The 23,908-nt window shown below is 38.3% G+C and overlaps 3 protein-coding genes across 3 annotated transcripts; 2 read left to right on the top strand and 1 right to left on the bottom strand.

Moving 5' to 3' along the window:
• Positions 1-1,170: 1,170 nt before the first annotated feature.
• LOC117825480 (RIMS-binding protein 2) lies at positions 1,171-6,754 on the top strand. The gene is made up of 6 exons (XM_034701345.1): positions 1,171-1,200; positions 4,316-4,497; positions 4,832-4,988; positions 5,652-5,776; positions 5,887-5,958; positions 6,037-6,754. Exons 2-6 carry the CDS (start codon positions 4,435-4,437, stop codon positions 6,100-6,102), a joined length of 483 nt encoding a protein of 160 aa, XP_034557236.1. The 5' UTR covers positions 1,171-1,200; positions 4,316-4,434; the 3' UTR covers positions 6,103-6,754.
• A 3,796-nt stretch (positions 6,755-10,550) lies between these two features.
• On the bottom strand, positions 10,551-13,033 carry ca4b (carbonic anhydrase IV b). Its single transcript, XM_034701514.1, has 8 exons — positions 12,952-13,033; positions 12,761-12,805; positions 12,504-12,668; positions 12,175-12,320; positions 11,995-12,087; positions 11,315-11,381; positions 10,913-11,076; positions 10,551-10,788 (listed from the first exon to the last, which is right to left on the bottom strand). The coding sequence occupies exons 1-8, from the start codon at positions 13,010-13,012 to the stop codon at positions 10,603-10,605; spliced, it is 927 nt and encodes a 308-aa protein (XP_034557405.1). The 5' UTR covers positions 13,013-13,033; the 3' UTR covers positions 10,551-10,602.
• A 2,803-nt stretch (positions 13,034-15,836) lies between these two features.
• On the top strand, positions 15,837-19,078 carry LOC117825943 (dehydrogenase/reductase SDR family member 11-like). The gene is made up of 7 exons (XM_034701936.1): positions 15,837-16,168; positions 17,383-17,592; positions 17,869-17,963; positions 18,288-18,417; positions 18,535-18,630; positions 18,713-18,778; positions 18,907-19,078. The coding sequence occupies exons 1-7, from the start codon at positions 16,037-16,039 to the stop codon at positions 18,946-18,948; spliced, it is 771 nt and encodes a 256-aa protein (XP_034557827.1). The 5' UTR covers positions 15,837-16,036; the 3' UTR covers positions 18,949-19,078.
• Positions 19,079-23,908: the final 4,830 nt, after the last annotated feature.

Raw genomic sequence — 23,908 nt, 5'->3', positions numbered from 1 at the left:
TTTTGTTAATTTGATTAATTGCAAATCAGTCTGCATAATGGGACAGCTGTAATTATTTTCCAACTTGCAGTGGATTCCAAAGCTCATCAAAATCTCACCCTGATGGATGAATAATGACTCATCATTATTCATCCATTAATCCTCAATCTGCCCCGTATTCAAGGCCAGGTCATGTTGGCAGCAGGGTCAGCTAAGGAGTGCAAAAGTTGCTCTGCCCAGAAACTTTTTTCCAGATAATCCAAGATGATCTTCATGGGTCTCAGTCAGATGGAATTTACAGTTACATTGTTCCCTGATCATCATTTCTGCCAGATACCTCCTCACCGGCACTTTTTGAGGAGCAGTAAGCTCTTTCCAGATGTTTGAGCTTCTTACTTTCTCTATGAGGGGAACCCCAGAGGACAGTTTGCACACATTTCTACATTAGCTCTGTTAAACAAGTAAACGTCCAAATTTGAATCTCCCTTGGTCACAGAGTTACAGAAGAACATAGTCATTACATTCACTGACCTTTCGTTGTGTACAGAGGAATGTCAAAACAGAGTAATTAAGCCAAGTGTTGAGTTTAAACAGAACCTTTAATAAGGATGGAAAATCTGTGTTTGGGCTGCCAGACTGACTTTTTTTCTGGTCCTTCCTTTCTCAGGATCATTTATTTCACTGCAGCAATGTTTTAGCCTGATATCTGGGTATAAACTACACACTGATGATGTTTTATTTTGAACATTATGTCACAAATATTCTGTTATCCTGGACTGACTTTGCAGAGTATTTTCAATATTTCTTGCCAGCATCACAGCATCCCATGTTCAGTAAGAATTTCCATGTTTTTTTTCTCAATCATGACAGAATCATTTTCGCACAGCAGCTCACAGGACGCCCATAAACTGTAATCCGAGATCGCAGCACTTCCTGTCCTCAAGGCCAAATGTTAGAGAGTGATGGAAAGGACAAACTCTGCTGCTGAGGTTGGATTTTTACAGTTATTTTAATAAAAATACTGACAGCACAACAAACTTAGCAGAAATAAACAAATAAATAAAAAGCTTTAATACAGAGCTACTTATTGCAGCTTTAAAGACTGCTCTGCATGGCTCCCTCTTGTGGATGCAAATGTAAGTGAAACTATCAGGGGATGAGATCATGTTCCGCAGTGAGTCAACTGTCTTCTGAAACCAACAAGAGTCAAAGTGTTTCTAGGTGAGAGGGCGTGGAGGAACACTGAGTGAGAATGAGTTATAAAAGAGATGATTTTATATGAATAGAGCAACCAGTTAGTCACTGAGGACAACTCAGTCCAATTCTTTTTACATTCAATTACTGATCTGAAGTCAGTTTAATTAAGTTGAAAAATCAGAACACACATGCAGTGAGGAAGCCATGAAAACAGACATTTATTAAACAAGAACTGAAACATCTAAAGAGGAATACACATAAGTAAAGAAAATCTTCATGTTACATCTGCAGTCAGTTTATGACAGTTTCAGAAATACTCATGTTGGTGAATTCAATCTTCAAACTGAGGCTGCATGTGGATTAGATTTGTAAGTATGATACCCTTTTACTTGGAGCATAGATAAACTCAACAGGGAACATTCATGCTCTGTAGAGAATTAAAAAACAATCTGTAACAGGGATGCTGGTTAGCCAAGGGGTTTAAGCGCGTGCCCCCCTACAAAAGCTAAAGTCCTCATTGCAGTAGTTGCTAGTTTGACCCCAGGCCAAGATCCTCTGTTGCATGTCTTCCCCCACTGCTCTACATTTCCTGTTATGTTGTGTTGTTTATTGTTGTCTTCATGTAATTTTTACTTTTTACCTTGTAAAGCACTTTGGCCAACACTGGTTGTTTTAAATGTGCTATATAAATAAAGTTGACTTGACTTGACTTGACTTTACTCTACATTTCCAGTTCCTCTTCAGCTGTCCTATCAATACATGCAAAAATGGCCAAAACACAACTTAAAAAATAATTTAAAAAGAACAATCTGGACCAAGGGGTTGTTGTGAATTAAAATGATTATTACAAGATGCTATTAAAAAAGTAATAAAATGAATTAGCCACCTTTATTGGGTTTATGCCACACAAATTAATTCAATTAATCTGGACACCGGGCCTCCATGCTCCCCTCATCGTGAGACGTGGAGCCTTAATAACATCTCGATGTGCACTGACATGTTGCACTGGTAGAGCCAAGGCATGCACAGAAGACAGAAGTGATCTGGCTGGTGGAGCCATGGGACAGATGCCATAACCCTTCCACTAACCAAAACACACATTTAACACACAGACAAAATTTTAAAGATCTCTCAGGTCGTTACAGTCCACAGGAGAACAGATTCTTGTGTGGGTTTGAAGCAGACACTCATAGTTATGGAAAGTTTAATGACTCTTGTGTTAGTGTTTGTCATATTTCTCTTACCATTCTTCCTCTAAGAATGCTGCAGGAACCCTGATTTGTCAACAGAGCTGTCCATCAATCATATTTTTTTATCATAAATTAACTTATTAGAAATTCTTCTCATAAGAATTAACACTTAGACATCGATAAGCTTGATAAGAACTAACTAAATGATGGTGACCATGTTTGAAAAAATCCTAATTTGACTCATGGCTCATCTGTTAACATGGAGGAGGTGGGGCTTATAACTTATAGTGCAGCCAGTCAGTAGGGGGAGCTCCATATATCTTTATTACAACAAACTTCAAGCATGCACACTGTAGAGATTCAATGGGCCTGTTTGGGGAAAAAAAACTAAGTTACTGTTAAATGTTTTTCTCTAAGTTCTAACTTTTAAGATTGTATGGATAAATAAACATGAGATTGTACTGGAAAGCAGATAAACCAGATAGAGTAGGCCCTGAAAAGCAGCCCAGTAATGTGGAAGTAGAATGTGCTGGATTTCAAACACTGAATAATGGACCATGCTTATGACCTATGGTTGAATCCTGGAGGGGGATCCACTTGTATGGTATTCAGTGTTTTGGTTTCCTTCCAGTGTATTGTGAATGCTTCCTTTGAATGGATTTATAGAAAGTAGACCCTATACCTGAAAAAGCACTGACCAGCAGTGGTGGTAGGGACTGCTTCTTCAAAGTGAGGAGGTCATAGATCGCTGCATGGAGGGGAGAGTGTATGGACAGGAAAAAGAATAAAACAACTATCTCCCTTCATCCCTGAGAGACTAAAGATTATTTCATAGTAATCTGATTCCTTAGGAAAGGTAATCTCCTTACTCTACGCCCTTGAGCATTTCCACTTCAGCTTGTGAGACAATTGATTTTGGCACCCAACTATCACCTCACCTAGTTACTCTCACCTACATACATGTCTCAATCCTGTGTCACTCTTACTGTCTCTCTCTCTCTCTCTCTCTCACACACACACACACAAACACACACAAACACACACAAACACAAACAAACAGAGAATAGTTAAACCGTCTCTTCCTCTGCAGGAGCGGATTATCACCTGATGACCTGGCCGGAGGTCAGGAGAGGAAGTGTTGACTTTCAGTGACGTGTAAACTGGGTCATGTCCTGGTGGAGGTGGAAAACAAAGCCTCTACACTAGACTATGGGTTGATGTTTTACAGGTTTTAAATAATACTGATTTGGCTTTACAACTTTGCAGTATTTATGTTTGTATTGTAGTGTGTTATTTCAGAATATAAATGAGTTATACCATTTTATGTGAAGTAGATGCAAAGGTGAGACCTTTAAGTTTCTGTAATACAAGGCTTGTTTTAATGTATTCCTACATTTTGACTTCAATCTAAATCTTCTCTAAGAAAATGTATTTATCTATAGAGGAATCAAACTCTTTACTTTATACTTTTAACCCTTTTCTCTTTATCTGTTTGCTAATTTTGAGGCTGAGACTTTTGAAGTGTTGTGAAAACCTCCTTTCCCATGACAGTCGATCATGCTCTCTAAAGTGTCCATCTATTTTTTTCCTCAGCCGTAATGTTCAGAGTTGGAGCAGCCTTAAAGAAGTTCATGCTATTATCTGGCCAAGATAATGTACTTGTTGTTTCTTTGGAGCCTGTTTAAAACCAATTAAACTCCAATTACACCGCATTGCACAGTCCCACAGAGCAACAAGTAGTGCTGAACTAATGAATAGTTGTTCTGCCTTCCAAGAGGATTACTGCTCCTTCTGCTGAGCTTAGTTACTTCAAATTAGGATAAGGGAAGGGACAGGTCTGCCGTCTACAGCAGCCATCTGTCTGCCAAGTGGACGGTCAAAGAGTGGACGCTCACTGCTGCTGCTGTCAATGGAGACGAGTCTGAGTTTGGATGTTCTGATATTTCCAGATGAGGTGAGGCTCGCCACACCAGATGAGCTCAGAGAATGGGAACTTGAGACTGCGAGCCAGGTGTCAATACCGACTGTCAGACTGTTTGTGGCTCTTTACCCATACAACCCTGCTGCCATGTCGCCCAACCATGAGACGGCTGCTGAGGAGCTGCCGTTTGTACCAGGCCAGATAATCAAGGTAAAAAACAAACATGTAACGTCTTTGGTTTGCAAATCAAAGTAAAAGTGCTGCAGGACAAATAGCAGAAAGTGCATTATGAAGCATTAGCATGTAAAACTCACACGTTTGAGTTGTATTTCCTGACTTATTCAGTTGACATTTCCTGTTTGTGCTTAGCTGTGTGTAGAAGTTTTTATTGTATTTCCTGTCACCACTTCCAACTAAATGATGTGATTGACCTCCTTTTCACTGAGGCCATTTGTCGCTGCAACATGTTAACTCACACATGCATTTATTTTGATTTTAGCGTAACTTTAGAGAAGTATAAGTTGCTGTTTACTACATTTCACAGGTCTGTGGAGACAAAGACTCAGATGGTTTCTATCACGGTGAGTCTGGTGGTCTCTCTGGTTACGTGCCAGGTAACATGGTGGCTGAAATCCCGGTGGATGATGAGTACCTGAAGCATCTACTCTTGCAGCAGGGATTCCTGCCCGTGGACCACGAAGGTACAAAACCTCTGTTTCTGCAGGACACTGTGCTTTAACAAACAGTAACACAGGGCGTATACACAGAAAGTGTCTTAGGAAAGTCAGGTCAGAGAGAAATGCTCTCTGAACTTGAAGGTGAAAGAGGCTCAGAGATTATAGGCGACAGGATGACTGAGTGGAATTTTTTCAACTCTCTGATCGAGAAAGGAAAGTAAAAGTAAATACAAACCTTAAAATAATAATCAGCATCTTTTAAGAAATGCAGCATAAAGTGATAGATAACTGCACCTAAAATCAGAATAAACAGGCCTGCATGGGTGCAAAACAGTCCAAATATGATAAATACAAGTATGGAATAAGGATGCATAGTGTTAGATAGAAAATGTAAAGACATGAGATAACAACAAAATAGAAATAAGAATAGAGGACACAGTAAAAATAATACTAAAGGCTAAATCATGGTTAAAGAGAAGAGACAAAATATCAAAACCATCCTTTTTATTAATGTATCCATTTAATTCTTTGTCTGTGTGTGTGTGTGTGTGTGTGTGTGTGTGTGTGTGTGTGTGTGTGTGTGTGTGTGTGTGTGTGTGTGTGTGTGTGTGTGTGTATCTGTGTGCACACTGATTTTCTGTTTAAGTGTAAAAGTTTCAAAGACCTGACGGTTCATTTCTCTACCAGCAGGTATGTCTGTAACGCCAGCACTAAGTGAGGTCACCATCATCCCTGACGATGTCATCGTTCGACGAATGGTGGCCTTATTCAACTATGACCCGTGGGAGAGTTCACCCAACCTGGACAGTGAAGTGAGCACTACAACGACACTTGAAATATGTATTGCAGATTTTTAACCTTTAGTTTCTATAATTTATTTTTACCATCTGTGATAATATTCTTCACTCTGTTTTCTCTGAAGGTTGAACTCGCCTTCCATTCAGGAGACATCATATATGTGTTGGGTGAAATGGATCAAGATGGATTTTACTTTGTGAGTGTCACCTCTACAATTAAAATTCAACAACTACTGCTCAATTCTTACACTGATTTAATTTCCATCTAATTTCAGGGGGATCTGCACGGACGGCGAGGTTTGGTTCCTTCAAACTTCTTGCAGTCGTTACCCTGGGATTAAAAGAAAACTCCACTTAAGGATTTTCACTACAAATGCCAAGTCTTAGACACAGTGAGAGATCCAACGTTTTTATGAAAAAGATGGTCAAATGTACAATCTTTGTGTCAAAAGGTGTTTTTTTAACAGTTTTAATATACGGCAGTGTTATAGCTCCTGCTTTAGATCTGACACTGATGAGGGTTCACGCAGCAGACTCATGACTAAACCCCCTGCTGGTTCGGATCAGGATGCTGCAAAGTGAAGATAGTTCTCATGGCGAAATTTTCAGATCACTTCTTTATTGAAATTTTTAAAGGACATTACAAATCATCTGCTAAACATATACAAAAAAAAAATCACAAAAACAAAACAATGTGAATTCCAGCAAGAGACAATCTCTAAGATACATGAAATAAATACTTTGTCACACCTGATGGCGATGGGTGGATGCTTTACTTTAGCCTTAATAATTCAGCTTTAGCTCAAGCTGTATATAGTATGTCCTCATATGCCTTATACCCTGTTTTATATTTTCTATCATTGGCAGATAGTTTTTTTTCATTCTTTAGGAGGATTTTTCAGTTTTGCAAAAAATTTTCAGTAAAAAAACAGAACATATACTTTGTACAAAGGAAATGACTCATGTTGTTTTCAGGTTAGAAATGTAAAAACTCTAAAGCAGAAAATAAATGTGAACTTGTACAATGTCTACCTGCTTCCTCACTTGTTTGTGATTTTACTATTTGACAATAAAAAGTTTAACTTCAGGCTTCACACTCTTCAACATCCTGCCAGTGTCAAACTGACCACAACACAAAGTGAATTGATGAGAGGTTTTTTCGTGACACGTCTGAGTCCGATGTTCTTCTTTGACATTTCTCTGCAGCAAACAGTACACTCATCCATAAAGTAGGAAACACTACACTGTGCAGTCAAGTTTAGTAGTGCTTTCTACTTTATGGGTGACAACACTGTACATCAGTAGATCCTGTTGCTCCATCACAAACGCTGAAGACGAGAGGGTCTGTGCAAAAGTCGTCAAACATCACATTCACTCAGAACATCCTCATCTTGTACACTCTATAACTAAGAGACATGAAGCAGATACATTCACAGAATTTCACAACAATGCTGCTGTGAAATATTAAAATATAAAACATTAATGAAAGCAAATGTTAAAACTCCTGTATAAGTGCATTAAAAAAGTTCTTAAAAAGTTACAACAGGAAACAAAAAACAGGTTTTGGAATAATACTTGCCGTCAGGTTCTAACCCGTGTTTGAACTCCAGAGAAGAGAGAAAACCCAGAAGTGAACACGTTCTTTTTATTAACCCTACTGAACCACGTGGTTCACACAGGAAGAGCTCTAACTGTCACACACACATGAACGCACACACCAGCTATACGTGCAGTGTGTGTGTGTGTGTGTGTGTGTGTGTGTGTGTGGGCAGGCTGTTGCATGCACACACACACAACAGTTGGAGTAGTGTTTGAATTACATGCAACAAGTGAACTTCTCATCATTTTCATACATATTTTCATTCATTGTTTGTGTAGAGATGCTACCTTAGGTGGTTGTGAGTGAAACACCTTGATATATTTAAGTGTATTTATTCTAACACTTTAATTTTTTTTAGTTTTTAATAGTTCTATACTCAAGTTCAGATGTTTAAGTTACTGTTACTGTCAGATAGAAGTGTTAGAATGAGAAAAAAGCTTATAAACTCGAATTTAATCTAAGTTTGAGGAACTTCACCGTATTACTTCGCCCATCTGCACACACATGTTCACACACACACATACACACACATTCACACATTCACACATATGCAAATTTTAAGGCCAACACTCATGAGGCCGTGGAAGGCTGCAGCACTGCTTCAAAGCATGAGTTCATCCCTTTTAAGGAGATACAGTTGTGAGGCGCCACCTGTTTTTAAAAAAGAACACTGAAGCAGATCGATATAGATGCCACTAAAAAATTAATGTGAAAGAGAAGCAACTGTCTCAGCATAAAACTCTGTGTGGATGCAGCAGTCAGATGTGAACTTTGACTGAAACATATTGATAAAATGTCAAAGTAAATCAAAGATTATTAAAGCTGTGAGTTAAATTTGATTGAGCTGAATTTAAAGATGTGAGTTAAATTTGATTGAGCTGAATTTAAAGATGTGAGTTAAATTTGATTGAGCTGAATTTAAAGATGTGATGTGTGTATGTTTGTAAAGATGATATGGCTCTCCTGTAATCAGACATTCTATATTTTCAAGCTGGGCCAGTCCAAAAACTTCAGCACAGGTTACAATAAAAGGTTCACACTCTGTCTGTGTTTCTGAGAACTCCTTCTGACAAGGTGTGGGTGAGGAGTGTTGGCGTGAGAAGGCCCTTCCCCTCCCCGACATCAAACCTGCAATATGCTTGCAACAACAGAAACTTCGCAAACAGAGTAAAGACGAGCCTGTGTCCTCTGTTGTCACGACAACCCAAACCTCAGAGTCACACCAAGAGCAATAAGAGGAAGTGGGGGATGGGCAGCATGCACAAACTGAAAAAAAAAAAAAGATGTCCTTATGAGAAAAAAAGAAGACGAGCACTTAGTAATGTAGAAGATGAAGAAGAAAAGACGTTTTAAATTAAAGAACTGGCTCAAAGTTTAACTTGCTGCAGAGTCAGAAACAGCAGTCCTCTGTCCAACATTACGCACAAACACTAGATTGAGATTAGGATTCTTTACATGACTTAGTTGGTCTGTGTGTTGTCTGAGTAAAACAAGGAATGACCCTCTGCTGCAGGAGAGCATGACTGTGCATCCTGCAGATTAGCTCAGCACTGTTGTGCCAGAGGATGTGCTTGCATCAGACATCTATTTCAGTGCAACATGGGATTATATCCAAAGTGATCTCCTGGAGTGCTTAGGGTGATATAGATAGCGTCAGGGTGCCAGCAACAAGCTCAGCGTCCACTGACACCAGTACGTATTATCCTCCCTTGTTACTTCTCAGGACTGATGGAGTTTGTTTCACCTCTGATCATCGGCCTCACACAGAGGAGTGTAAGACTTGAGTTTAGCTGATTCATATACTCAAAAATAAAATTACTCTGAATCTTTTTCAACTATTTGTTGGAGCAGCTTGTGGGAACTCAATCTGTCAAGTAGACAGGCACATGTTCAACAAAAAGGCAGCATTTCTGTGTCTGTACATTCAGACAGGTAACAGACTCATGACATAAAGACTGCAGGTTTATCAGCAAGTCATTATTTATGAGACAAAACACAAGACTCACATATGTTATAAAAAAGTTTAGAGGATATTTATGAACTTTTTGAAGTTAGTTCACGTATTTTACAGCTACAATAAAGTCAAACAGTACATCAGCTTTGTTGTGTGCTGCCACCCAGTGGTTGAATCTTTAGGTAGCACTTAAAAAAAATCTGAAATGATATTCATGAAAGGAGAACATTTCCATAAATTTACATATCTGGCTCGAAAGTGAGGATACTTGATTCATACTGTTTTCTGTGAATTGACACTATATTGCACTTTTGTAAACAGATAACTCTGCGCACTGATGGGAGTTTAAAATGGATGAAGTTATTTCAGATTTCATTAGTCATTCATTCACTGTGTGGTTCTATGTCATGTTTATTTAGTTTCATTACTCAGTTCAGTTTCATTTACACATTTTAATGAGAGGTTCCACATTTGGATCATTCATACCTTTGAAATCTGTATTTGTTCCATGGTTTGTGTCCACTAGAGGGAGCTCTGACATGCAAATGTTCTTTGCATTGAACCAATTTAAATAGAAAGTAAATCCTAATGTCACACCATCTCTGTCAAAATATCATGCCCATAAATTGGAAGATGACTCTAATATTAATTTTGAAGCAGCACCAGAATCATACTGTTGTCATTTATCTATTAGTTTCATGATGTTTTATAAACATTTGAGATGTCTCTTCAAGTAAAAACATCAGATCCTTTTCATCACAAGACTCTTTTTACATCTGAGCTACCATCTACATGATACACCGCAAAGAGGTAAGTGATCTGATTGGACAAGTGGAATTCTGAAGTGCTGATATAAGGCACACTACTGGGCCTACATGCATCACTTTGCTTCAGCCAGGTGCTCTGCATACAGCCGACAGTCTTGCGTAACCAACTGATACGCAGCCATTCTTATTTCACTACTTATATGAAGAATTAAAACAAAGATAAATGTACTTGTTACTCGACTTTCTTACTAATCACCCTGCTGTGTTAACTACTTGATTCTGATTGGTCGAAACTCCATAACGACGGTTATTAATTCTGAAGAGCAAATGTGTGGCTAGAGTGACACAAGACTCCTCTGCTTTGTGTTGGGGTCTTGTCTAACCATGTTGGGTGTTCTAGTTTGCATAAGCACCAGCTAATTATACATTATCCCGTACATATTCCATGTTCAATATAGTTCACAATCATTAAAAAACACTAAACAGTCTTTATTCATGAAGGTAAATTGAAACACAGCTCTCATCCTGTAGTGTGCAGGGATAGTAAACTGGATCCAATCACAGATATGACGAGTAACAAGGTGCTAACCACTCCAACATGGCCTCTGGAGTAATACACGGGACGTCCATTCAAGGGCTGAATAGGTCTGTAAGTTCTGATCATCTGCTTTCCATTAGAGAACTGCAGCTTGGAGAATGCAGCCAGCTGTAATAAAGAAGACATATTTTGTTTTTAAAAAGTTTGACATTTTGTTGGGAGGAACTCATCCTTAGAAAACTCTACATCAGCAAATGAATATGTTGGTGATAGGTGATTGGTGATTGATTACCTGCTTCCTGCTGAGAGGGATGGGGTTTTCAAACAGGCTCCAGATGACAGCTTCAGCACAGCTCGGTGTGGTGAGAGAGCCATAGTATCGATAGTACTTTGTCATATCAGTCCAAGCAGGGAGGAGCATTTCCAGAGACACACCCCTCAGTGTGGTGCTGTTACCTGGTTTTAATAAAATATTCACAAGACACTAAATTAGCAAGAAATCTGTTAATATGCAAAAGAAAAGTCATTTTTATAATTAATTTACTGTTGAGATTTGAGATAAGGTGTTTTATGTTCATGTGTTATCTTAAAGGATTGTAATGAATCCACTTTAGCCTCCCTCTTTATGTTGAAACAGTAAAAATATGTCTGGTAGACATAAATGCAGTTATCTTATCTGCCAAAGAGGACTCACTGGATCGGGTGACATATTTCAGAGAGTTTATGAGGGGATCAAACTTCTTATTGGCAGACTCTGACTCCTGTAATGACAAAGAAACATGTCAGTACATTTTTGTCAAAGCTGGGATAACAGACACATTGGGAAAACATATTGTTGTTCTTAAAGCTCCCATAAACTCTTTTTATTGGTTATGAAACAGTATAAATAAATACTAGTTCATCTTCATGACCTACAAGAGCAAACAATGCTCTACTAGAGTCTTTAGTTATTTCTCTATACATGTTTCTTTGTGCCATTATTTCGAACCAGTGGAGATGGTTGTTGATGCAAAAAAGTCTAATATCTAATGTAATATTGTCCCATCTTCTTCCCCCAAGTGTCTTGCTCTTCTCTGGAAGTGATGGTGCAGCTGTAAAATGCAAAAAAAGGTCTCGAGCCATTTCTTCAGATCTGACTGGAAAAATACTGAATATTCCCTGCACTGCTAGACCTGTAAGTTATGAGACGGACGACATATGTTCAATCATCCTCTGAGATAGGCTACTTTGCCAGACTTTAATGTCCCTATTTTTTGTTGATAATTCTGGACCCTCAATATTGCACTTTTTGTGTTACATCTATTGAACATCAATTTTCACACGATCCCTTCATTTTTGATGCAATAAAATGAATTTAAAAAAAAAAAAAATTACCTGAAAGAAAAATCCAAGAACAGCCACACCAGTGTGGTCTCTTAAAGCCTGGGATACAGTCTCATATTCTTCTTTTATATGGACAACGTGCATCTGTGTATGACGTCGAAAAATAAATAATTGTGCAAAAATTATGCTTGAAATTTAGTGTTTACTGCAAAACAGTTCCACAGCTCATACCTCCATTGAAAATTGCTCTCCATCAATCGTGTGTTCAGACCCCGGTCCTCCATCTTTGCCCCAATGCAGGTGAGCTTGCACGGCTTTGTATGATCCAAAAAGATTTCCTCCTCTGATCCTCAAGCTTGAGGGCAAATCCAGGTGGACTACAAAAATATCAAAGTCAGTGATTCAAAAATCCCTAAACTCATCAGTCAGGTTAATAAAAATACCCTAAAATCTTATTCCATATTAATTTATGATCTCTGTTGCTCATCTCATTACCATTCTAGGTTCATTTTGAGAGGTACATTAATAATTTGTCTTATCCCTAATTTACAAAGACGTACCAGTGTGACCGTTATTTATGAGACGACCATGAAAAGCTTCTTGATATCCACTGAAGTGAAAAGGAGTGAGACGTCCATCTGGTAGCACTTTCCTTGTTACAATGTTGACTGGAGACTGAGATGTGCCGCTGCAATGACGTGAAACTGCTCCCCATATGTCTGGTCCTGTGAAAACACAAAGACAAAAATAAGTAACTTCACAACTTTATAGATTCTTCTTTCATTTTAAAGTCTCTCAGGCTGATGCTCAGGTTTACCTGTGCAGGTGTGACCACAAACATCTTGGTCATTGTAACACCAATCTATAAAAACACAAGTATTTTACAGATGTTAAAAACAGCAGGGACAAACAGAAGCCCTAAAACTGTCTTTTACCAGAAGTTCAATAATATCTGACACCATGCATGCCTGTGTACACAACTGGACTTGCATTATGTAAAGAACATACCTGACCCTGATGCAATCTCCATGGAAGATGCAAACAAGAGTAAAACTAATATGAGCAACATTATAAATGAGCTGCTTCTATCCGAGTCAGCATGCTCTGAGCTTTTCTGAAGTTGAAACACTTCAACCAGCCTGTTATGACTCAGGTAAGACCACCAGTAACACCGCCCACACGGCCTGCCTTGGTTTTATCAGTCCCCATCCTGTGACCACTGATACACAGCAGACTGAAACCTGCACACAAGATAAGGCAGCAGGACCCTTACTTGCAGAGTAAAGCTTAAAAAGCCAACAGTTTGAATAGGATTTGACAGAAAATCTCAATTTATAGATTGGCAGTAATTTATTTACAACTACAACCACCGCTGGTATCTTGTTACTTCTTCAGCCTTTAGGAGTAATATTACTGTGATCTGGCCTGTTTCTTCTCCCATTCTTCTCCTTCTCCTATTCTTATGCCTTCTTATGCCTTGTGCAAAGAGAGCACAGTTTACCAAAGTCAAATTCCTTGTGTGTTCAAGCATACCTGGCCAATAAAGCTGATTCTGATTCTGATTCTGATTCACTAAAACTGTTTTAGGAACCCTGATAATATCAAATACATCACTGCTGCAGCTCAGGAAAGCATAAGCATATTTTGTTCAGAAAACTATCACTATATGCTCTCCCTAACTTTAGACCTACAATGACAGTATGTTACATAATATCCAGTCAGTTTAGTGTCTGTGATTATTTGATTTTAAACTTCTGTTTGGTGTAATACATCATAGATTGGTATCACATCCCTGATCCTATAAAATGCATCATGTTGGTTATCAAGTTCAACTATCGACCTGACGAGGCATTGAAGAGTATACATTAATATTATTTTGACATTTTCCAAATACTTTTGGGAATTATTAAAACGATCACTGTTCATCTCAGGAAGAGACTGTCTGTCTGTATCATATTGTATAAGCTTGAATTAAACAATGTATTTACCTATGTGAGTATTTTACCACAACATTCCTTCAAAGCAGTCCATGGCACTGGGACAGTTTGATAAGATAAGCAATGATAAGACATGATATTGATTTATTAATCAAGACAGTGCCAAAGATGTCCATAAATTAAATCCATACAAGGCAACCTGTAAAATAAACTCTGTATATTCATAGAAAGCAAATACGATTATCAAAATATGAAAATACATAAGACCAGAAAGTGCATACATGCAGGATAAAGACGGTACAAAGTACAAATGATGCAAGGGTGAAAGTGCAGGGTTGTTTGCACCATGACATGTTTCATGTAAAGAAAAAGGGCAGTATGCATGTCAGTAAAACAGATAAAGAGCACTGATTGAATGAACTGTGTCAACTTGATGTATGTAAATTGAAGTTGAAGTGTAAATAAGTTGAATGGCTGATTTCCTTATCTTGACTGATGTGAAAACAATGTCATATGAAGTCTCTGATTATGAACCTTTGTAAAATATTGATCTGGAGCCTCTTTCAACGTAACAAATCCAGAGAGAATCAATCTGCAGGCGGCTGTAACAGAAAAGCACAGCTAGTGGCTGTTTTGAAAAACAGTCATCCATACTAGACGCTGTAAAGCCTTATATTGCTGTAAAGACGTGTGAGGGCCGAAACAGAGCTGAGGGACAGACACTGTAGGCTACTTGCAGCCATCAGGTAGACAGCAACCTAACTCTTATTCAGAGAGACTGTTGGCTAACATTTTTTATCAAAAGCAACACAGTGATTTGTTAACAATGTGTTCACAACATATTTCATGGGGCCCCCAAGTGATGCTGTTTTCCCCTTCATAACAGGTTGATTTGTCTCTCTCAAAAGAGCCTGTTTTCCCATGATAACGGATTAATTTTCTGGTAATCTGGAAAATGAAATAATAGACTTGTAACTGTTTGCCTTGGTGCTCCTGTCCACAGTAATGAAGTAAGTTGAGCCTATATTCAAGTTTGCTACGTGCTTTTGTAACTCTGAGAATACAAGTTCAGTCAGACAACTCACCTTTAAATTGTTTATTGTAGCAGCAATGCATCAAGTTTGGCGCCCAGGCTCCGGCCTCATCACTCCCTGCAGATAAGTTTACATGCAGACATTGAGGAGTGATGAGTAAAACATACTGAACACCCACCCGGAGCCTGCAGGTGGATGCTGGGTAGGCGGTGGGGATGAAAGAAAATTCAGCAGTAGGCATGCAGCAGCAGAGGCGTTGACAGGCTGGATGATGGTACTGCTCGAGTTGTCTGCCTGAACTAGCTCGCAGGCATCGCTCCATTTATTATCACCTGATGTGCCATAAAGTTTCTGGGATACAACCGAAAGTGACTTGTTATGTTTGTTTGTATGTTTGTTTGTTTATATGAATCCTAAGGTGGCCCTGAGGGACAACAAACAAATTTACCAAAGATGAAACACTTTTAAAAAGTTCGAGACAAATTTATATTTTGGAAAACATTTTTACATTTTATAAAACAAAACTAAATCAGCAAAACACTTTTACCAAGGCCAAAACAAATGTACAATTAAGATTTTTTTTTATTTTTTACAAAAGATGAAACACTTTTACAAAGTTGGAGACAATTTGCACAAACAGCTCACAACAACAGGATCCCCACCAAGGTAGCAACTACTCTTCCTGGGGTCCACTCATGCAAATATGTACAATCCACATGCAATTTACATGAAAAAAAAAAACTCCAAGTCAAGAAAGTAAAATAAATGATTGCATGTTAATCTGCTCAGGTCTTCCGTACCTTAAATATGAGAATACATGGTTGCTTTATTTTAGATGCAGCAGAGGGGGGCAGTATTGCACCCAAGTGAAAAGTTTCAGGAGGGAGTCCCGGGCTGTTGCATTAAAATTGCCATGCTGTTTGCCCCTCTGCTTTCATGTGAATAAACCAGACTCCTCCTCCAGCACCAAGAGGTTGAGCTGCAAACTTGCACCGTGCTGCGTTCACGAGCACCTGGCCACAGGAGTAGCTTCCGCCCATGGTTCCGCCGTACTCGGGTTGACTTCCCTTACTGTTGTGAGCATTACTGTGTATATTGAAGCACAACATTGACCCGGCTGAGATGGACCGATGGAGGGGCAGAGTGGCTCTGGTGACCGGGGCCTCGGTGGGGATTGGTGCCGCCATTGCGAAGGAGCTGGTCCGGCACGGTATGAAGGTGGTGGGCTGTGCCAGAGACGTGGAAAAAATTCAGGTTTGTTTGGACCTTAAACTTAAATTTGCACTTTAAGGTGGAAGCCTAATAAGAGTTATTAGCTCACTGAATAGAAACTGTCATGGTGCACAAGCAGAGACTGTAGCTTTGACAAGTTTGATACATTTCCATAACATCACTGTGTTGGTTTAGAGTTTAAGTTACAAGAGAGTAAGTTTTTTTTATTGATAAGTTCAAATACACTAATTTTTTTGTGTCAACATCAGAAACTTAACACCAGATTAAAAAAATAATATGAAAAGATCATTAAAAACACAAACATGATCTGTATTTTCAATGTTACATGTTAATTGTTTCTGCTGTGTCAGTCTTACCTTGGCTGATCTATGATTGGTGGGATTGATATCTTTGTTAATGTTTCTCCTGATCATTGGCTTGATTCCCAAGACATCTAACAGAGGCTACTGACTCCTTTCCTTTATAGCACTCTTTCACTAGCAATGACCACACCACCATCAACAGGATTTGACAATGCTTTATTTATATAATTGGAATAATTATAAGAGCCTTAGGTATAGAAAGAAAGAAAGAAAGAAAGAAAGAAACTTTGCAATATAGTATCCCTTCAACAGAGACCACTCTCAAACCTTGCTGTTAACTTCTAACAATGACAAAATGACTTATTTTTTAAAGAGAAACATACCTGATCCACGAGTTTCATAAAAGTTTACCTGATAACACATTAACCTTTTCATTGGAAATAGGCAGAGGTGAGAGAGAACAGGCAGAGAGAAAATGCATCAACCACTTCAGTCAGGAGATCAAATGCATCAAGACCTGTGTGCTGTCTTCTCAAGACAACTTGTAATAGATGCTGCCAAGTCTACATAAGGTGCCTATGAGTGGGCAGTTTTCAGCCTCAAACTAAGTTACTAAGTTAAACTTCTTTTTATATTATAGAAACAGCGAAAATGTGTTTTTCACCTTTTTGAAGGAGTGTGAAATAATAACCAAAAGAAGCAGGGATCATGAAAGTGAAGGGTCCAAAACACTATTCTTGTCCTAAATACTTATATGAACAGGCACTTCTTAATATTGCATAAGATGAAATTTAATATATATTTTAAGTTCTTTGATAAACCAAGTCAATGTCTCTTTGAATACAAGATTTTTTTTTTAGTATATGTATGTTTGTGAAAAATATCCTCCAGGACAAACCTGATTTGTCTGGCATCTGTTTGATATGATTTCAGAAACTGGCAGCTGAGTGTCAAAGTGCGGGACACAGCGGTGTTTTGGTGCCTTATAAATGTGACCTGAGCAAAGAAGAAGAGATCCTGTCCATGTTCTCTGTCATCAAAGCTCAGCACAAAGGTGTGGACGTGTGCATCAACAACGCTGGTTTGGCTAATCCAGAGCCTCTGCTAAACGGCAAAACAAGCGGATGGAAGAACATGCTGGATGTGAGAGCAAAGAGGCAAAACTGTCTCAAACAATAGGTTTAAAAAAAAAAAAAAAAAATGTATTTAAACTACAATTCTTTGGTTTCTAGTTAACATTACTGCAAACTGTGCAGTGAGATTTTAAGGGACACACTGGGTGCAGAGTAATGTACAAGAAGGGAAATAGCATGCATTTTAAAAAGAGTCTGTGAAGGGTAGTGGATGCCCAAACAGAAACTGTCCTCTGTGTTTTAATAACAATGTATGAGTTCGTATTTGCTGTTTATTGTCTTGCAGGTGAATATTCTTGCGTTGTGCATTTGCACACGTGAAGCGTATCAGTCAATGAAAGAAAGAAATGTTGATGATGGGCACATCATACACATTAACAGGTACAGTTTTAATTAAATATAAGGTTTACTCATGACAGAAAGAGAAATAGAAGTGACGCATTTTCTGTCCAGAGTATGACTCAAACAGGAATTTATCAAGCTAGGTGCAGATTATTTGTAACTGAATGACAACATGTTTCAGCCTTATTCCTAAGAGTTATGCAGGATCCAACTTTTTTTCTGCACTTGTGGCATTTAATAACTCACAGTCAAATTATATTGGTTTAAAAAAAGACTTGAGACTTCCATCATTAATGCATGCTCTGTTAAATAATTATTCTGACCTGATTTATTTAATCATTCGTAAATATTCTTCTGCTTCAGCATGAGTGGACATCGTGTTGTTCCAATACCTGACACACATTTCTACAGCTCCACCAAGTTTTCTGTGACGGCCCTGACGGAGGGTTTGAGACAGGAGCTGCGTGAGGCAAACACCCACATCAGAGCCACGGTAAGACTTCAGCACTGTTTGTCTCCATTAAATAATGAAGAAAATTCTATTCCACACATTCAGCACTGCTGCTTAGGGATATCAACACATTTAAAACTGAAATGGTCTCTCTTCCAGAGTATTTCTCCTGGTTTGGTAGAGACAGAATTTTCTCAGCGACTCTACCGTGACAAACCTGAAAAAGCTGCTGCATTGCCATTATATAAAGTGAAGGTAAAAATATTTTTCATACCTCTTTTAGAGTATTGCTGGTAAAATTGGATGCATAATATTTCACTGTCCATCTCTATTTCAGCCTTTGGATGCCATAGATGTTGCAAATTCAGTCACATATGTCCTGAGTGCTCCTCCACATGTGCAGGTGTGTGGTTTCTCTTTCTCGTGCTCATACAATTACAATGTTTCATGTTTAGTTTATTACATGGTTTCAACCCATGCTCATTATCTGTTGCATTAATTAACGATGAGATAACCTATGTTCTCTGTCAGATTGGAGACATACAGATGCGACCAGTGGAGCAGACATCATAGAATTGCACCATGTCAAGGTCGACAAACTCTTCAACTGATGGATTTTCTACGTCTGTAAACCTGAATACTGATTTTGACATTTGAACTTTAATTTTCCACAAAAAAATAAAACTACTGATTTGAGTAAGAATCTGTTGCAGTTGATCATTTTGATTTCTCCTGCTTTGTGGTTAGGCTGTGAACAGATCACGTCATGGGAAGAAACTCAAAAGGAGAAATGAGCTGCACTAATAAAATATACAAGTGTTTATTTATATTCTGGAGAATATTCCTTTGACAAGCGCCAGAGGAGGATCAGTCGATCACAGGTGATTTGGGAAGAGCAGCCTCATGTCTCCGGTCCTTCATTTCATCACCTCATACTAGAACAGCTCATAACTGTTACATACTGCTGTTTTGCATTAACATATTTTAGTGGAGCTATTGAATTAGGAAAGGTAGATCACAACTGTCACTGAAATTGCACATTGATTAAACTCAGATTGCAAAGTGAGGGTTGTTTTACATCCACAGTTAAATTCATTTGCAAACACTCCAAACTGCTGCCTGACACCACATTTAAACTGTTTCATTTTCTTTAAAGAAAAAAAAGTAGAGAACAAAAATTTGGCACAGGAGCTCCTCTGACAGAAAAAGGAAATTAAGCGATCAGGTGAAGTTCTAGTCATACTGGAGAACCATTACGACTTTTATAGGCAAGCCCTGGTAAGCTTGTATACGTAGGCAGGGAAATAGCCTTGAGATCATAAAGTGAGTTTTTTACAAACTGCAAAAAGTAGGTCAAACCAGACGAGATTCACACATCAAGGAGTTTTGATTTCCTTTGAGCAACTTGGCAAACATGAAGGCCCTTCAAGCTTTGCCCACTAGAGGTCACAAGCCCAACATTAGAGGCCTCTAGAATATTGATTACATGGTGGGCGCTCATGTCTTTGAGTGGATGACTCAGATTAGGACACTTCTTTGGCTTCAGCTAACAAACACAAAAAAGGGTTTATTCAAATAGGTTTACAATACTGAGGTGCAAAATGAAAACTCTGCAAACTCGGTAAATCATTCTCTGGTTGATCATTTCTAAGATGACTTTATTATTTACTTTAGACAGAGTGGAAGCAGGATATCAGTTACACCTCAGTGCTGGTCTTTTTTCAACATAAACATTCTTCAGTCAGACCAAACAGCTGTATTGTCACAAACACAATTTGATGAGAGTATAACTAGCTAATTCATGATGAGTTGTCTGAATCTCTCCAATCCCTTCTAGTCTTTTCTTCACCTTCAATAAGTTATCTCCCTCAGTCCTTATTGTATAGCCTCTACCTTCATGTGTATTCACTCCTTCAGTTCTCACTTCTTGAATAAGAAAGTATATTGTACCAAATCATATTGTATCCTATTGTATCATATCATAGTGTGGTGTGTAATTTATTTCATACCATATTTTATTGTATTATATTGTATTGCAGGCTTTTTAACCATGCTAGCAACATAGTTGCAAAAACTTCTGTTTTTGTATTAATCTGTAAGATTACATAAATGTGAAACTTTTTTTTAAACTTTCTTTTATTTCAGATAAGTCCAAAACTATTCCTACCACCTGTACCTGCACTTTAAGTGCCACTTAGGCTAAGTGGCATGCAAACATTAGCTTAATAACTTAATTATAGCATGCTAAGATATCACACCAAGTTTCCGAATAAGGTCATTTTGTTACTTAATAAGCATCCATATGTTAACATTGCCATTGTGTTAGCATGTTGAAGACACCGTGAGTATCTTAAACAAAACGTGTGTGTAAGAGGACTGTATGATTTTACAGTTATGTGTTCCCAAGGTTCAATGTCCCCTAGTAGCCTTTAGCTTTAAATCACAACATGACATTGTTTTACTCTTGGGTTTTTCACCTCATTTAATGTCCTAGACCTGAGGTGTTAATTAAAGAGCTTAAGAAAAGGTGCTAAGCGGATTTTTTTTTCATTTTGGATAAACCCTAGAAGGCTGTTTCCACCTGCTTCCAGTCTGGAGTATATTGTATGTGTATTGTTTCAAAACTCAATGCCCTCTTGAAATAACACATTAAGAAGACCTTACAGTGGGTTTTAATGTTCTTAGCTTTTTTTTCCTTTGGTCAAGTGTTCAGTGTATGTTTTACTGGGTTGTTATGTTGAAATAACCCACTCAAAGCTTACCTTCAAGTGATGTAAGACGGGCAAGGGTGAGACGTTTCTTCTGGGTTTAGATGTGTATCTCACATTTTTCTCATTCAGACTGTATCTGAAACATCCATCTATATTATTGTCGATCATAGGACCCCATAAAACATTGGGATGACCATTTATTTGCATGGAGGCAGTCATTTTACAAGGGAAATGTAAGATATGATATGATGCCCTACTTTCAGCTTGAGTGCTTAGTCTTTAATAGTAATTTGTCAAACTCCAATGTACTGTTCTTCAAAAATAAACCCTGCTTTTTGGTGGGTATTAGAACTTGGACATGGTCCTGGGGATAGAGAAACCTTATTCTCCTTCTGTAGATCTGGCTGCAAAGAACTGCTTAGTTTCCAGTCCTGTGGAATGCCAAGGTTAGCCAAAGACTGCCAACCACCACCCACTGTCTTTCTAATGTTAATTAACACCCCATTTACACAAGGCCTACATTGGAATTGCTGGCAAAGCATTTGGCACAAAGTGATTTTTGGCTGTATGCACTGGACATCTCCTCACACCCAAACACTGAAAGTGTGTCAGAAAAACTGGGCAAGTCATTGCCATCGTCACCTGACAGAAATACAACGAAAGAAAGGAAGGAAGTTTTAACATGGACACAATAAGCAGGTCATCGGATGTGTGGCCTCTTTAGGTGTTTGTATTTTATGAAAAGGAACAGTGTTCTACACAACCTACAGAAGCAGCATCTTGCTTCTTATTCAAGAAAAAAGCAGAAACAGAGCATGCCTTATCCCCATCCATCATTCTCACAGCAGCCAATTTAACCACTACAGGTTAGGTTTTCTCAATCGATGAATTTTCTCCTGTATCGGCAAATGTAATGGGATATTGGATTGGCTTACTAATGGGATACCATAGACCGTGAAGTCCTCCTACTTAAAACAAATACTATGGATTGTGCATTCATGTGTGTATGTGTTTTTGCAGAAAAACTGAATTATTCCACATTTTCAATAAGCACAAGTCCAGCGACCTTGGTACCAATTCCTACTTCTGATATATAACCAGTTTATCAGCATTAAACCCCCTCTTGTTGCTTTAGTCATCTTTTGCCCATTTACAGTCACTGTACTGTGAGAAAGTGAAGTCTTCTCACACCCACATCTTATTCCCTCACAGTGGCTTCAACCCATATTGTTATCATCACATCAAATAACAGCATAATGTGGGTGTTGTAGAGCATCACATTCTAAGGAGTTATAAAAATGTAAACATTGAGTTTCAAACGTAAGGCTAAATTGTGTTCATAATTTGAAGCATGAAGCGTGAACCTAAAAGTAACTCTCAGAGTTCATAAACCTGCCGATGTAATGGAAAATTCCTGCCACATTCTCTTCCCTCACTGTGAGAAAATAGTCTTATCACAGATCCAACTGTGTTAGTCGCTCTACCATTTCAGTTTATGATCGTGTCTGAATGCCAAGCTCCTTTGAAAGCTTGGGTATCTTCCAAAAAATGTGGGAACTTGTGCTGCAGCATAAAAGTCTTCATTGTTACACAGTTCCCATTGTTTGTAAGCTCTGCACGAGATGATTTCATGCTCTACAGTATGTCTGAGAATCTTTCCTCAGTATGACTTTATGCCTTTTTACATGTGCCAGATGTGATGAAGATCAAATATGAACATCCAAACCCCCTTCAAACTCATCCAGATAAACTCCTCTTATGTAATCATGTGGGAATCAGCTGACCAGGAGGATTTCAGCCTCCGCACTGGGTGTTACAACCAACCCTTAGGGGTTAAAGGTGAAAGTAATGTGCAAAGTGTGCACCTAATCTGTGCCGAGAATGTGACCCGGCCTAAAACCCCACAGGGATGCAACTATAAGGCCAAAGCCTCTAGTCTACTTCGAACAAAAGAACACCTGTGCATAAACTCTGAGTGCGCAGTTTGGAAGGAAAGACTCACAAAAAATAAAAAACAGGTTAAGTGGGTCAGCATTAAGATTCCTCACCAGATTAAATAGTTACAGCTGAGATAATAGGGATTTGTACCCACAAATCAACTATCTATTATCTATCCTAGCTAGCTCACTCTGTGCTATCGTTTCATATGTTGTCTGAATGTATGACTTCAGATATCGTAATAAAAACAGTTGTATATGTTGGACATTGTGGGAAAAAATGTTTTTACTTATTAAAATAATACAAGTTTACACACTAACTATGAAACTAGGGCTTGCAGTGGTAAGCTAAGCTTGCTCACTAAAAACGAACTGTGTCCGTGTTTCTGAAAGCTAGTTAGCGCACTCGCTCTGCGTTTAATCTGAATATATAGTTCCAGAGACACCATATTTTATTGTTGAACATTGTAGGAGATAAATTTGTTCATTTTCTTGCAGAAAGATGAAATTTGAAAAAATGTATAACACTTATAACCAGAAAATGTTAAGCTACGGCTAGTAGAAGTTAGCTTATATTAGCTCACTGAAAACAGAGGTACTGTGGCTTTGTCCAAAATTACCTGCGCCACCTAAACACAATCTCTTAAGCTTACTTATTGACAAATCAGACCCAATTAGTTAAATATGTGCAAAATTCAAAAAATATCATGTTGTTATTTTTAAGCTAACCGCTAATGGTGGCATATTTAGCGAAAAGTGGTGACAGTTCTCTATGCTTACTCTCTTCAAAAAACAAGAAAGGCATATTTCCAAATATCTTAGGAGTAGGAGGAGTAGGTTACCTTTCTTTATAACTTATCAGACACACTGTTGGATACATTCACA

This window comes from Notolabrus celidotus, chromosome 14, assembly GCF_009762535.1.
Source record: "Notolabrus celidotus isolate fNotCel1 chromosome 14, fNotCel1.pri, whole genome shotgun sequence".
Classification (NCBI taxonomy): Eukaryota; Metazoa; Chordata; class Actinopteri; order Labriformes; family Labridae; genus Notolabrus; species Notolabrus celidotus.
The sequence above is the reverse complement of the archived record's forward strand: the minus strand, read 5'-3'. Positions and strand labels throughout refer to the sequence as shown.